This window comes from Eutrigla gurnardus (assembly GCF_963514095.1).
Source record: "Eutrigla gurnardus genome assembly, chromosome: 11".
NCBI classification, from domain to species: Eukaryota; Metazoa; Chordata; class Actinopteri; order Perciformes; family Triglidae; genus Eutrigla; species Eutrigla gurnardus.
The window spans coordinates 27,125,351-27,142,281 of NC_139925.1; the positions used below are offsets into that span (position 1 = coordinate 27,125,351).

The 16,931-nt window shown below is 42.0% G+C and overlaps 1 protein-coding gene across 1 annotated transcript in view; it reads left to right on the forward strand.

Annotated features, from left to right (window-relative positions):
* The window catches only part of prkg2l (protein kinase cGMP-dependent 2, like), a 54,795-nt gene that overhangs the window by 23,955 nt on the left and 13,909 nt on the right, over positions 1-16,931 (forward strand). The window contains exons 13-14 of the mRNA XM_084021631.1: positions 7,278-7,414; positions 11,541-11,630. Coding sequence (XP_083877757.1) covers positions 7,278-7,414; positions 11,541-11,630 — 227 coding nt within the window. The remainder of the gene's footprint in view (positions 1-7,277; positions 7,415-11,540; positions 11,631-16,931) is intronic.

Below are 16,931 nucleotides of genomic sequence, written 5' to 3' on the forward strand. Positions count from 1 at the left end.
GCGTCGGATGCAGTGGTGTAAAGCAAGTCGCCACTGGACTCTAGAGCAGTGGAGACGTTCTCTGGAGTGACCAATCACGCTTCTCCAACGTGCAATCTGATGGACGAGTCTGGGTTTGGCTGTTGCCAGGACAACGGTACTTGTCTGACTGCATTGTGCCACGTGTAGTTTGGTGGAGGGGGATTATGGTGTGGGGGTGTTTTTCAGGAGCTGGGCTTTGCCCCTTAGTTCCAGTGAAAGGAACTCTGAATGCTTCAGCATACCAAGAGATGTTGGACAATTCCATGCTCCCAACTTTGTCATCCTTCTAGAAGGATTTAGATCTGCCAGACTTGATCCCAAAAATGACATTGATATGATCTTGAAGGACCTTCAATTTAAATCATTTGGACAATGTATGTGTATTTGATCTCTTGTCTTGTCTGTGTATTTAATCTCGTGTCTTGCTGTTTGTATGTCTTTGTATACTGCTTCTGACTGATACTGTTGCCTTCTTGGCCAGGTCATCCTTGTGAAAGAGATCCTGAATCTCAATGGGCTTTTACCTGGTTAAATAAAGGTTAAATAAAATAAATCAAACAGTTTCGGGATGGCCCTTCCTGTTCCAACATGACAGTGCACGCACCAGTGCACAAAGCAAGGTCCATAAAGACATGGATGAGAGAGTTTAGTGTGGATGAACTTGACTGGCCTGCACAGAGTCCTGACCTCAACCCGATAAAACACCTTTGGGATGAATCTACCCAAATTCTCCCATGTGACCCCCCTCCTCCGGGACCTCCACTGGCTCCCTGTTGCAGCACGCATCCAATTCAAGACGATGGCACTGGCCTTCAGGGCCATCAATGGAATGGCACCCATCTACCTTCAAACACTGGTCAAACCACACGCCCCGAAGCGAGCACTTCGCTCCTCTACTTCAGCTGGCCGGCTGGTACCACCATCGCTGAAATCAAACAAATGTCACTCAGCAAAGTCCAGACTCTTCTCTGTTCTGGCGCCTCAGTGGTGGAACGAACTCCCGACTAATGTCAGGACAGCAGAGTCATTTGCCATCTTCCGAAAAAGCCTCAAGACTCACCTGTTCAGACTTCACCTCGACTCTGCATAGCATGACCCACTAACACCCCCCCCCCCCCCCCCCCCCAAAGAAAAAAACTAAAAAATCTTACCTATAGCACTTTGATCATAGCACTGTTGTTCTTAAGGTATGTTTACTGAACAGCTACTACTTTACTCAGACGAGGATCTAATACTTGTTCTATTTTTAGCTCTTACTTTATCGGCAATGATATGTTGTGGTTTCTTTCTTTCTTTCTTTTGACAAATGTACTTAGAGTGGAGACTGAAAACCAGGCCTTCCCCTCCAACATCAGTGTGTGACCTCACAAATACTCTTCTGGAAGAATGGTCAAAAATTCCCATAAACACACTCCTAAACCTTGTGGAAAGCCTTCCAGAAGAGTTGAAGCTGTTATAGTTGCAAAGGGTGGACCGACATCATATTAAACCCTATGGATTAAGATGTCACTTAAGTTCATATGGAAGTCAAGGCAGGTGAGCGAATACTTTTGGCAATATAGTGTATAGTTAAATTAAGTCAAGGTCAAGGTAAACTTTATTATCCCCCAGGGGAAATTCATGTGGTCAATTGCACGTCTCACAAAACATCACAAACCAGATGACAGGACAGATAGACAGACAAAACAGTAGACATACCACATTATATACACAACAGAGATACAGAGACCATGAAGGATAAATAGAATAAAACAAAGAATAAATAGTAGTACCTGAGTTACATAGGGGTGAATTAAAGTGCAGCAGTGCATTTTCTTGGTCTGTTGTTGTACAGTCTGATTGCAGAAGGCACAAATGACTTGTGGTATATAGTGGTCTTGATTACTCTTTGCAGGATTCTGCCATTTGACCTACTACTTCTGACAAACTTGAGGAAGAGGGGATGTGTTGGATCAATTAAAATTTGCTCCATCTTTCCTAAAACAAGTTCATTTTACAGCTGAGCTGCAGATACCTAATCAACTCCAATGACCCTACTGGCTGTTTTGATAATGCGCTGCAATCTCTTGTGATTCTGTGCATGCATATTACCAAATGTGCATATTAGTCCAAAAGACAAGACACTCTGCAGAAGAGCTTTGTAGAATAATTGGAGAATGCCACTATCTAATTTAAACACTCTTAGTTTCCTAAGAAAGAACATCCTCTGTTGCAGTTTCCGGCACTTGGTCTGTGCACACTCATTAAAACACAGCTTGTCGTCAATTTCAATTCCTAAATATTTATAAGATGAGACCCACTCTATCTGTTCACCATTAATTTTGGATTGAGAGACAGTTATTCCTTTCTTACTGAAATCTATCAACATTTCTTTTGTTTTCTTCACATTGACCATTAAAAAGTTACTACATTACTATAAACATTACTGGTCAGGGTAAGAAGCGCATCTTCAACCCCCCTCTTGGCACGTTAGGCAAATTGGCAGGGTCTAGAAGATGTGAAACCTCAGACTGAAGCTGGTTTAAAATAATTTTTTTCAAAGCATTTCATTACTGTAGAAGTGAGTGCCACTGGATGCAGGTCATTAAATTCTTTAGGTCTGTTGTTCTTGGGCACTGGCACTATTAATGATTTTTTCCATATGCTGGGGACCACACCAGTGTCTAAGGACAGCTGGAACAGCCTCTGAAAAGGCTGTGCCAGCTCATCTGCACACATTTTTAGTGTTCTACTACTAATACCATCTGGCCCACTAGCTTTACGTGGATTTACACATCTGAAAAAAGTTTTTACCTCATCAATAGAAATGTCAATATCTGCACCCACCAAGCCTCTCACTTCCATGCTAGCCAAACAATGTTCTGTTTTAAAATCATATGTGTCAAATCTACAGTAGAAGTTATTTAGCTCATTAGCCATGTCAAGCTCATTATCTACTACCATAAGATTATTCTTAGGCTTGTAACCTATGATTACTTGTACCCCTTGATTTGGTGTATTTCCCTAGGCAGGTGAAAAGGCCTTAGGCAGAGCGAGATTAATTCAATGTCCTTTGTACAATCCCGGTGCTTCGTTGTGATGTGGTTGGGGTGACAATACTTATTGTTGACAAACACACCCACACCTCCACCTCTCTTTTTCCCAGAGTTTAGATTGCAATCCATCCTCACCAGCGTAAAGCCCTCTAGGTCAACTGACGAGTCTGGGTCCGCCTCCGTAAGCCAGCTCTCTGTCAGGCAGATCAGGCAGGATTGCCGGTAGTCTGAAAGGTATTGAGTGCAAGACCGTAGCTCATCCGCCTTATTCATTAGCATCTTAGAATCGATAGCAGAATGGCTGGATTAAAGGTTGTATCAGCGATTCTGGTTGCCCTCACTTCCGTTGCAAGATCCAAAACAAACAGGGCCAGCTAGCCCCTCCCTCCCGTGTTTTGAAAATTATCATGGATGCGCATTTTCATGAACGTGATTGGTTGGAACACTGTTTATTTTGCTTTTGAGGTGTTGGTAGTACCATTTGTTTTTGTGTGCGATCTCGGAATCTAGGCTGCCTAGAGAGACGCGTTTTTTTGACGGCCTGCTTATGGGGCGGGCAGCTAGCGGATCGTGAGGTAAAAACAGATGAATGTGATCATTTGTGTTTCGGCCCAGAATCGCTGATACAACCTTTAAGCTTCATTGTTTAAATTTAGCGGATATGAGTCTGAGAACTTAAATTATCATCACTGTTATATCGCGACTAGAAACAAAATGTTAAAACAAAGACAGCGACCGTGTCGCCGCTCGCGCATGCGCCACATGCGCCACATGCGAAATGCCAATTTCGTAAGTAATATATCTGCAAAAATAAAGGGGTAGAGTTTGACATCAGCCTCAGGGTGGGTCAGTGGATATGATAAGGGTGAAGGATAAAATATCTGCAACACAAAGACAAACATTAAACATTTAGCAATCATAGACTGTATGTAAGAAGTGGACGGTGTCATGGTGACGACACCCGTTGGTTTGTGGACTACGGTTTTAAAGCCTTCAGTTCAGCATTTTGGCTGTCACCATTTTGGATTTTTTACAACCAGTAAAGTAAGTGGACCATATTTGGACTGTGGAGGAGTGATGGGTGGATCTGATGAACGCAAGCAGCAGAGCAGCACCCTTACTAGATCTGGATCCATCTGGATTCTGGTGTGAAGCTGCTGTGGTAGCAACCTGTCAATCAGCAGGTAGCCCGCCCCCTAAAGCATCCCCTGCTTTCTGGTCTGTTGGACTCTAAATGGACCATATGTATTAAATGAACATCATGCTGGATTGAAGAAGACTTGAAACTAGAGATTGAGACCATAAACTCATATTTACAATGTTTACTGAGATAATACAACAAGAGAGAAGTAGGACCATTTTCTCATAGACTTCTATACAATCAGACTTCTTTGTGCAACCAGAGGAGTCGCCCCCTGATGGCCAGTAGAGAGAATGCAAATGTAAGGCACTTCAGATTTTGGCTTCACTTTTCAGAAATGGAGGGTTGCCGCCTGCTGTCAACAGGATCAGGCGCTTCAAAAACGCCTCTTGCCAAGAGAGCTTGTGTCCATCAAATCAGCTGATGATCCATTGGATTGATGAACCAGCTGATCAAATGCTGGTTCAAGCAGATGTGGAGCTCTTGATGTTGCACTTCTGTTGGATGAGGAAGAGTAAAATAAGACCATAAAAAGATACAGACTGAAAATATATAGTTCATCCTCATTAAAAGAGGCAGGTAATGGTTCTTGCTCCTATAGAATGGCTGCCTGGTCCAAGTGTTTCATTGATGAGTGGCGAGAGTCTATGCCTGGCGCTGAAAAGTTGAGACTATATCAACTTTAATGCCCAATGTACAAGAGAGGTGTCAAGTATAAGCACTCAACCACCACTGTTTTAACTCACTCTTTTATAGATAGTGACTTAAAAGACAATTAAATAGATGAAAATCTTAGTTAGTTAGTTAGTTAGTTTCATTTATTGTCCACGGTGTGGAAATTTGTTTTTGGTCTCATAAAAACAACAAGCAGGACAACAACAACAACAACAACAACACTTACACACAGACATCTTCAGGGCAAAAAGCAGGACAGCAGTTGCAGTTACATTACAACACATCAACGGGGCATGGTGTTCAGTGCCCCAATTGCATTAAACCTCTTCTAAAAAAGCGGAGCCTAGATGCCTCTATTATCAACAACTACAGACCAATTTCAAATCTACCCTTCATAAGTAAAATAATTGAGAAAGTTGTCCTCCAACAACTAAACTAAATCAACTGGCTGCCACAACAACTTCCAGTCAGGATTTTGACCTCTTCATAGGACCGAGACGGCCCTTATTAAAGTTGTTAATGACATCCGTCTTAACACAGACTCTGGCAAAACTTCAATATTAATGCTATTAGACCTCAGTGCTGCATTTGACACTGTCGACCACTCAATACTCTTGGACAGGTTGGAAAACTGGGTGGGGCTCTCAGGCACAGTCTTAAACTGGTTCAAGTCATATCTACAAGATAGGAACTACTTTGTTTCCATTGGCGACTTTGTATCAGAACCTACCAATGTAACGTGTGGAGTCCCCCAAGGTTCAATCTTGGGGCCAACTTTATTCAACATCTACATGCTCCCACTAGGACAAATCATGCAAAATAATAACATTGATCACCATTGCTATGCCGATGACACCCAAATCTATGTAGCACTATCACCAAACGACTATCGCCCCATAGATCTTCTGTGCCAGTGCATTGAGCAAGTCAAAGACTGGATGTGCCAAAACTTCCTACAACTAAATGAGGACAAAACTGAGATAATTGTTTTTGGTGCTAAAAAAGAAAGGTTTAAAGTAATTCAACACCTTCACTCTCTGTCCCTGAAAACCTCAAACAAAGCCAGAAATCTTGGGGTTATTATGGATTCTGATTTACATTTCGACAGTCACGTTAAATCAGTAACAAAATCAGCCTACTATCACCTAAAAAATTTAGCAAGACTTAGAGGGCTCATGTCAGCTCAAGATTTAGAAAAACTTGTACATGCCTTTATTACTAGTAGGCTAGACTACTGTAATGGTCTCCTTGCAGGTCTTCCGAAAAACACTGTCAGGCAGCTACAGCTTGTTCAGAACGCTGCTGCTAGAGTTCTTACAAAGACCAAAAAATGTGAGCACATTACACCAATTCTTAAATCCTTACATTGGCTCCCTGTATGTCAGAGGATTGATTTCAAAATCCTCCTGCTCACATATAAATCACTACATGGTCTAGGACCGAAGTATATCACTGATATGCTCCCACTACATAAGACTTCTAGACCACTAAGATCTTCTGAGACCAATCTGTTAGTGATTCCCAGAGTAAACAACAATCACGGGAGAGCATCATTTAGTCACTATGCAACAAATGGCTGGAATAAACTTCCTGAAGATGTAAGACTTGCCCCAACTCTGACCACTTTTAAAACTAGACTGAAAACTTTTATGTTCACCATAGCTTTCTGCTAAATATTTTAATGTCTGCACTGTTTTTAATTATTGCAAATATGTTTTTATTCTCCTTTCTTTCTGTAATGCATTTTTTAATTTTTTATTATTTTCTTTTAATTCTTCTATTTTTTTTTTTCTTCTCACTTTGTTTTATGATGTGAAGCACTTTGAGTCTGCCTTGTGTATGAAATGTGCTATACAAATAAAGTTGCCTTGCCTTGCCTTGCCTAGGAATAAAGGAATTTTTAAAAATGTTATGATTTGCCCTTGGCACTTTGTAACGTCTACCAGAGGGAAGAAGTTCAAACTCCCTATTGAGTGGATGAGAGGGATCGTTTGCTATTTTGACAGCTTTTTTCCTAAGCACTTCCTCATACATACAACTTAATTGTTTCTGTCTTGTCCCTATGATTTTTGAGGCAAGGTTTACTATTCTCTGCAGCTTGCTTCTTCCTTTAATGTTTAGATTACCATACCACATTGCCTGGTTAAAAGTTAGAATGCCCTCTATCAGGTTCTTATAAACTGTTTCCATAATGTGCTTACTCACTCTAAAGGAGTTGAGCTTGCGCAATAGATGTAGACGTTGGTTACAGGTACAGCATTAAATCACATGATGGTCTTGTTAATTTTAGTTTTTTTTAATACATTTTAACTATTGGTATGGACATTCATTCCTTACTTGGTGTTTATGTTGTTCAGCTGTTACACACTTCCCTTGTCCCTCAATGAGCATTGCTTCTGTCTCAGGTAAAGCTGAAGGATGAGGACACAACATTTGCTCTGAAGTGCATTAAGAAGAAGCACATTGTGGACACCAGACAGCAGGAGCACATCTACTCTGAGAAAAACATCCTTCAGCAAATAAACTCAGTGTTTATCATCAGGTAACACCATCTCACTTTAGCAAGACGCTGTTTTTTTTTTATCTTGATATGATTATGTTGGGCTATGTAGTTGTTTTCTATAATCTGAGGTTGTGGAAGCATGTCAATGTGGATCAGAAGAGGACAAACCCTGATATTCCTTGAGGAGACGATGATATGGGTGCTGGTCAGCATGTTGGCTTTTCTGCAGAGTTGCCAAGGAGCTTGTTGGGAGAATGCTGCTGAACCGGACCTCACCACGGCACTGACATTTATGTAGACTGTGACTTTAAAGAACAAAGGCCTTGTGTTGACTGTCGGTCAAAGTGAAAAGTTCAGCCAAAATGTGATGTTCACTCTCCCACTCACTGATACAACACTACCACTCAGGTACCTCCTTAACAGTTCTGGGCCCGGTTTCCCAATAACATCCACTCTTAGCGCGCTACGAAGACTCCTACATTATGACTTACCAAAGTTGTTTACCTCTATAGTCGTGGTTCCCGAACGGTCTCTTAGGAGTCTTCTTAAGAAACACTCCTTACGTCGTACGTACACGGCGCTGTCCGGAAAGAAAGTGCTGAAATCGATTGCTCAGAGTTCGATTTTCCATTTCATGCGCAGGTGCATGACCACTGGTGAAACACAACACTGGCAATGTGCAGTTCCATGCGCAGCGGGGATTTCTGGATTACTGTACAGTGGCAGCGAGTAGCGTCAGGAGCTGAAACATCGCTACGGTAGAGCTAAGAAGGCTCTAAGAATGCTCCAGACCACTCTTACCAACGTATGACGTACGAAAGAGATTCGTAGCAAAGAACGTTTCGGGAAACACGCGAAATGTTAAGTAGGAACTCTAAGTAGGGGTTACGAATGACGTAGCATTAAGAAGGCTTTAAGAAGGCTTCGGGAAACCGGGCCCAGGGCTGTTTCTGTGTACTCTGTTTAATGAAATCTAATTCAGTGTTCACACCAAGCAGCACATTTTCACGCAAATTTGATTGTGGTCATTTGTGTTTCTTTGCATCACTCAGGAGCCTCCATGTAGACACCAATAAGGTTTCACACTATTGCTGTCTGTACATGTTGTGAAGTCCCAGATACACCAAGCAACCAAACACCGACCTGTACAGAGTTTACTACAGCTGGATGAACCCAATGATTTAGCTGTGATTTAATATCAATAAACAGATGAAAAGGATGCTGAAATAACTCCATACTGATGGTGATCATTAACATTTAATGCATTTAGCAGGTGCTTTTGTCCAAAGCGACTTACAATAACTACATTTGTCGATAGAAAGAAACCACAACATATCATCGCTGATAAAGTAAGGCCGAAAAAATTAAAACAAGTGTTAGGTCCTTGTCTAAGTAAAGTAGTAGATGTTCAGCAAGGATACCTTAAAGTCCCAGTCAGCAAGTCTGTCAGATTTTGAATGTTTACAACTCTCACGCTCCTCCCCCACCACCACCGAGCTCCTTCACCTCGACTTCGTGCCCTTTGAAATCCCTTAGATCATGCCACCTTTGAAACGCAGGTCCGATGTTGACGCTGATTTTATCACGGGTACCGTCGCAATCTTTTTTTTACCTTATTTTCCACCTGTGTTTTCTTTTCCTTGGTTGTTTTGGACCTCCTCGTTTCTGGTTTTAACCGAGGAATTGGAAGCTTGTTGCTACTTCCCTCCGCCTCCCTCCCGTGATAGTGGAACGAGCCCAAGGGGGGAGGGGCTCTGTGTGTGCACGAACACAGCCCTGCGTGCTGATTGGACAGGATGATCCGGGTGCTGTCGATTTTTGCAAAACAAACAGGCTATACGTGCACGTAGAGACGCGTTTTTTTTTTCTAAAACTGGATGATTGAAGTTGTTCTATCGGAGCATAGTGTCGGCTTCAGTGAATATGATCAAAAAAATGTTGCCGACTGGGACTTTAAGTACAACAGTGCTGTGATCAAAGTGCTAGGTAAGACAGGTGAGTCTTGAGTCTTTTGCGGAAGATGGCATGTGACTCTACTGTCCTGACATTGGTTGGGAGTTCGTTCCACCACTGAGGAGCCAGAACAGAGAAAAGTCTGGACTTTGCTGAGCGACATTTCTTTGATTTCAGCGATGGTGGTACCAGCCGGCCAGCTGAAGAAGAGGAGCAAAGTGCTCGCGTTGGGGCTTGTGGTTTCACCAGTGTTTGGAGGTAGATGGGTGCCGTTCCATTGATGGCCTTGAAGGCCAGTGCCATTGTCTTGAATTGGATGCGGGCTGCAACAGGGAACCAATGGAGGCATTCTGGATACGCTGCAATGGTTTAGTCACCAAGGCTGGGAGCCCAGCAAGGAGATAGTTGCAGTAGTCAAGGCGGGAGATGACCAGTGCTTGGACCAGATGTTGCGTTACGTCCTTTGTGAGGAAGGTGTGAGCTGGTGTCTTTTACATTCTTGGTAAAGTAAGTTGCAAAGTCATCAGCAGTGAGGGAGGGAGGGGTAGGATAGGTGAGGAGGGAGGATGACATGGAGAACAGTTCCCTGGGGTTAGAGGCAGAAGAGTTGATCCTAGGTAGAAGGCAGATTTAGCAATAGATTTAGAGTGCCGAGGTACCACAGGACCTTGTGAAGACAAGGTCAAATTGGTTCCCGGCCCGGTGGGTGGGTGGAGAGGGGGAGAGTGTGAGGTCAAATATGGAGAAGAAGTCAATTAATTCAGATGAGTGCAGCTTTCCTGAGTGGATGTTGAAGTCACAGAGGACGATGAGTGGTGTGCCATCATCAGGGGAGCAGCATCTCATCTAAAAAATCACGGAGAGGACCGGAAGGGCGATAGATCACTATGATATTGAGCTTGAAAGGAAGGGTGACAGAAACGGCATGGAATTCAACTGCAAATCGGGGTAGGTGGTCCAGGGGAAGGACATGGTAGGACCACCTAGGTGAGATTAGGAGTCCAGTTCCTCCCCCTCCTCGACCTGTTCATCTTGGGGAGAGTAAAAACGAGTAGGCAGTTGATAGGGCAGCTGGAGTGGCAGTGTTTTCTGGGGTGATCCAGGTCTCCATAAGGGTCAGGAAGGGGAGAGTCTCCAGGGAGGCATATGCTGAAATGGTGTCCGCTTTCTTGACTGCAGACTGGCAGTTCCATAGCCCCCCTAGTACTTCAAGTTCCGTACCAGTGGAGAATGGTGGGTAGCAGAGATTGGATGGGTTACAGCCTCAAACGATGGGTCTCTGGAGAAGCCTTCTCCGGTTTGATGTCCTGACTGGGATAGGACACATGGCTGTGATGGGTGGTGGTTGAGTTGTTTTGACTTCCTCGATGGACTTTCTTGATGGACTCCAACAAATAGACTCCCTTGTCTTTGTTTAACTATCCTGACGCTGCAGTTGAAGCTGTAGTGACAATCAGTAAAAAGTGTGAAGTCATGCTTTGTTAGGTCTGTTGAAAGACCACAAGCTAACTACTTTTAAAATGCTTGCTTTCTGAATGTGGTCTGGTTGATGGGTGCTAGGCTATGCTAACATTGTAGCTGCTCCATCAACACTCCAAATAAAGAAATCTAGAAATAAATACAGCAGAGAATTTGTTGTTTGAACCACAGACAGTCTCTGGTTTCTCCACATAGTCTGGTCTGGTCTCTGGACTAATGTGAGCTACTAAATCATCCTGTCAGCCTCCCGTCAGGCTGACAGGATGACGGGAGGAACTCAACGCTGATGGGCTTTCAAGACACTGGGTCCTGCAAATTTGAAAATTTAATTTTCGATAAAAAAATATTTGCATGCAATCGTGTGAAAAAAATATTTTGTGAGATATAAAGTGTAGCGATTGAGCACCTTCTCTGAATAGCTGCAGCATCAGAGATTTTAATCTGCAGTGCTTCACCTTTTTTTGGTGCCTCTTTATAGACCAATAAAAGTGCATCATTGGCATGTTGGGATTATTTGCATTTTATTATCATGTTCAGCACTACATTACCAACACAAAACGTTGGTACCCATACAAAATATGTAGCCAGTCTTTACCACCAATATACAGCATGTGTCATTCTCCTAATTTTAATTAGTCAATGTATTGTTGTTGTTACTATGCTAGAAGGCGGATTAACGTGTGTCTGTAATGCCAAACAAAGAGCATGTCGATTGTCTGTGCCTCTGTTTCAGGTTATTCCGAACATTTCGGGACAATAAATTTGTCTACCTGCTGTTGGAGGCGTGTCTTGGCGGAGAGCTGTGGACTGTGCTGCGGGACATGTGAGTGTAGGTCCCTTTGTTACATTTATAAGAACTAATGAAAACATCCACAGATTGATATTAAAGGAATATTATACCCCAAAACAATATAAATACATGGAGTGCTCACCTCCCAAAGCTCTTTATGATCCCACAAAGCACAGCAACCGAAAAATGGAAAGATGGATTAGCAATAGTTATGATAAAATAGTTGTGCTTTAATTTCCATGAGCCGACGACTTGATACAAGACGCTCGGATAATGCTGCACAGGAATATTCGGTGGTTTTCTAACCTCGTTTACCGTCTTCCATTCAGCCTCCATCCAAGTCTGTTCTAATTTTCTGCAATGAGACAACAATGTGTGGATGAAGCATTCAGTTGTACAATTTTAATCATTTAGTTATGCAAGGATCACTTATTGTCATTGTGTAACACAGGGATGCACAACACATTTAGGGGCTGGCTGGGCTAGTTAGCAGATTAGCATGCTCATACCTTGCAGATTCCATGCTTCAGTTACAGAACATCAAATTGTTTGAATTAGATTCAGCCAATCCTTAGCGCTAATGCTAATCAGTAATGCTAAACACTACTATGCTGGCCATTGTTATTTAATTGCTGTAAAGTTGTTATAGTGACAAAATACAGTTTAAACTCTCATAAACATTTGTGTTGTAGCGATTAGCATTAGCCATGAGCATAATTCAATTCAATTCAATTTTATTTATAGTGTCATATCACAACAGAAGTCATCTCAGGACACTTAACACATTGAGCAGGACTAGAATACGCTCAAGATTTCCAGAATACAATTTCAAAGTCCCAACATCACCCAGGGGCAAGCGTTACAGCAACAGTGGCGAGAAAAAACTGCCTTAATAGGCTTTTAGGCAGAAATCTCGTGCAGCCCTTGGGTTCCAACTGCATTTGGTGTTGGTGGTAGTATAGTAGTAGTAGTATTAGCAGTAGTGGTGGTATTAACAGAAGTAATAGTATCAACAGTAGTAGTCCATGGCAGCAGGCACAGCCACGCCGAGATGGATCCATCCCAACCACGTCGCTATAGACCAGAAAGCAGGAGTAGTTGAGCAGTCACACAGCAGCAGGTGGAGCTACAATATGGTGTTTCCAGCATCAGGCCAGTTAGCAATCTGCATCGGTCAGGACCTCAGCGGACTCTGCTGGACAAGAAAGCATAGCCAGCCAACTTGAGTAGTCAAGTTAGTAACAGTAGACCACAAGACCACAGCATCGGTGCAGTCCGGATTAGGTTCCACCACGGTCCAGGGACCTGCTAAGCAAGAAAGCACAGGGACTCCGGGGGAACATACAGAGAGAGAGCAATAGAGCGAGAGAGCGAGAGATAGAGGGAGAGGCTCAGTGTGTCACTATAAATAAATCCCTTGGCAGTCTAGGCCTATAGCAGCTTAACTAAGAGCTGGCTCAAGGCAAACCTAAGCCAGCCCTAACTATAAGTGTTGTCAAAGAGAAAGGTTTTAAGCCTATTCTTAAATGTGGGAACAGTGTCCAGAGAAGAGGGGCTTGATGACGGAAAGCTCTGGCCCCTGTTCTAATTTTGGAGACTTTAGGAACTACAAGTAACCCTTTACTCTGAGAGCGTAGTGCTCTAGCAGGACAGTAGGGTTTAATGAGTTCTTTAAGATATGATGGTGCCTAACCATTAAGAGCCTTGTAAGTGAGGAGAAGGATTTTAAATTCTATTCAGGATTTTACTGGGAGCCAGTGCAGAGAAGCTAATACAGGAGAAATGTTATCCCTTCTTCTAGTCTTAGTCAGTCACGGGCTGCAGCATTCTGGACCAGCTGGAGAGCTTTAGGAGATTTATTAGACCAGCCTGATAATAAGGAATTACAATAGTCCAGCCTTGAGGTAACAAATGCATGGACGAGTTTTTCTGCATCTTTTTGAGACAGCATTGGCCTAATTTTAGTAATGTGAAAGTAAGCTGTCCTTGTAGTTTGTTTAATATGTGAGTCAAAGGACAGGTCCTGGTCAAAGATAACTCCCAGGTTTCTTACAGTAGTGTTTGAGGCGATGGCAATCCCATCAATAGTCGTTATATCTTTAGACAGCGAGCTTCGGAGGAGTTTAGGCCCAAGTACAATAACTTCCGTTTTATCGGAGTTTAACATCAGGAAATTGCAGGTCATCCAGGATTTTATGTCATCAACACATGCCTGGAGTTTAACTAGCTGATTGGTTTCTTCAGGCTTGATTGATAGATATAATTGAGTATCATCAGCATAACAATGGAAGTTTATAGAGTGTCCTCTAATAACGTTGCCTAAAGGAAGTATATATATATAAGTTGAAAATAATTGTTCCGAGCACAGAACCTTGAGGAACACCATATTTAACTTCAGTGTGCCTGGAGGATTTTTCATTGACATTCCAGTCTACATATTAGAATCTAGGTTAATTGTGTCGAACGCAGCACTAAGATCTAGCAGGACAAGTACAGAAACCAGTGCTTTATCAGAAGCAATTAGCAGGTCATATTTCACCAGAGCTGTCTCTGTACTATGATGTACTCTAAATCCTGACTGGAAGTCCTCAAGTAGACTGTTGTTATTTAGAAAGTCACACAGCTCATTGGCGACTACTTTCTCAAGGATCTTAGAGAGAAAAGGAAGATTTGATATTGGTCTGTAGTTTGCTAAAAAACCCTGGATCTAGAGTAGGCTTCTTAAGAAGAGGTTTAATACAGCTACTTTAAAGGACTGTGGCACATAGCCTTTTAATAAAGACACATTGATCATATCTAGTAGGGATGCGCTTACGAAGGGTAAGACTTCTTTCAGTAGCCTGGTTGGTATCGGGTCTAGGAGACAGGTTGAAGGTTTAGAAGAAGAGATCATTGACGTTAGTTGGTTCCGGTAGATTGGAGAAAAGCAGTCTAAATATATATCAGGTCTTAATGCTGTTTCTATTCCCAGGAGATTCCTGAGTTTGAGGGTAACGTGGTTCAAATTGAAAACAAAACATGAGTAATTTTGTCTCTGATAACTAGAATTTTATCATTAAAAAAGTTAATAAAGTCATTACTACTAGGATCTCTAGGAATACATGGCTCAGTAGAGCTGTGACTCTTTGTCAGGCTACAGTACTGAAAAGAAATCTAGGGTTGTTTTTGTTTTCCTCTATTAAAGATGAGTAGTAGGCTGCTCTGGCATTACGGAGAGCCTTCTTATACGTTTTTTTTTTTTACGAGTTTGGGAGTTATACCATGAAGCTACCTTACTTTGTTTTATAGTTTTCTGTTTTAGAGGAGCAACAGAGTCTAGGGTTGTTCTCAGTAGGCTTCGAAGCTCATCTATAAGAGAATCGATCTGGGTAGGACTAAAATTAACATAGAAGTCCTTTGTTTCATTAAGACATTGCATTGAACTCAAGATGGGTGGAATTACTTCCTTAAACTTAGCTACTGCTCTATCCGATAGACACCGAGAGTAGTAGCTTTTTCCTAGAGGAGTGAAGTAAGCAATTATTCAAAGGTTATCAAGTAATGGTCAGATAAAGAGGAATTTTTAGGAAAGATTATTAAGTGTTCAATTTAAACGCCATAAGATAAGATGAGGTCGAGAGTGTGGCTATGATAGTGAGAAACTCAGAGAATTCAGATAAGAATTCAGAATATGGACCAGGAGCAAGATACACTATAACAAACAGAATTGGCTGCATTGTTTTCCAATTTGGGTGCAAAAGGCTGAGAATCAGGCTCTCAAATGAGTTATAATTTAGTTTTGGTTTCGGATTGATTGATGGCTGCTCTAATGGATGCGCAGAGAAGTGTGTAAGACTGCAACTTTGCTTCCTGGTCTCAACACTGGTTTGTCATGTTTTAGGACTACCAATGAAACTGGCGATGTTTATAGAGTGTAAAGTGGGGTGGATGCCGTGGGGTGGATGCCGTCTCTCCTGATCAGACCAGGTTTTCCCCAGAAAGGCTGCCAATTATCAACAAAGCCCACATCGTTATCTGGACACCAACTTGACAGCCAGCAGTGGAAAGATGACATGCGGCTGTCATCACTAGTAAAGTTTGGCAGGAGACCAGAGAAAACTTCGGAGTCCTACATGGTTTTTGCATATTCACACAACGAGCCAACATTAATTTTAGTGACCTCTGATTGGCGTAATCGGGTGTCATTAACGCCGATGTGAATAACAATGTTCAATGTCGCCCTCTCTGTCCCCTGGGACACATTTGACTAAAAAGTCGCTGGTTTCGCTATTTTCATGTGTCTCACTATGGAGCTGCCAATTACCAGAATTGGCTTCTAAGCATTTCACAGGCTAAATAAAAGGGTTAGGGATGCTCTCCACTAAGGCTCCTCTCTCCACAGTCTGTAGAGATGGAAGACGTCAGTTTTATAGGAGGAGGAGGCCGAGGGGGGTTTTTGTTTAGTGAAGTTGGTGACTAAAGCTGCCTCCATCGTCACCTGGCAAAATTCAATTATAATAGTTAGGGGTGTAACGATACATGTATTCGTATTGCACTGAAACAGTACGGGGGTCACGGTTCGGTGCGTGGATTTACACGGAAAATACACAGTATAAAAATAAATAAAACTGGCGCGCAACTTAATTACTTAACTACTATTAGAAGCCGTCCACATGGAAACGACTTGTGCATTTCGGCCAGCCGTCCATATAGATCCAGCGTTTTCGCTGCCTGAAAACGCACTTTTTTTAAACCAGGGGTGCAGTCGAATATTCAAAAAATAAGGTCCTAACTCCTATTCCTAACTCCTATTCCTAACTCCTATTCCTTGACCTCTGGGGAAAACGTCACAGGGTTAAGGAAAGGTCAGTGTTGCCACAGTTACTTTGAAAAAGTAATCCGACTACTGACTACTGACTACTCCTTTAAAAAGTAACTTAGTTAAGTTACTGACTACTTGATTTTAAAAGTAACTAAGTTAGATCACAAGTTACTTTATTAGTTACATTCAACAGCTGCCGACTACCGATTTTGCCAATACTCAATTTATTGACGTGCTTTTATTAACAGTAACATCAACAATGTATCTACTGACATTTTAAGTTGCACTTGAAAACTATTTCCTGAATGAAAATACATGTTTTTATATATATATATATATATATATATATATATATATATATATATATATATATAAAGACAGTCTTTCTTGACTTCACTTAACTTAAATAATTCTTTTGCATATTGTAATGGCAGTAACATCATGAATGAACATTTTATGAATATTGAACCAGCATTAGAGCAGCAAGGAGGGTTTTTTTATGGAACAAAGGATGAGCACAGTCCTCAAGTATG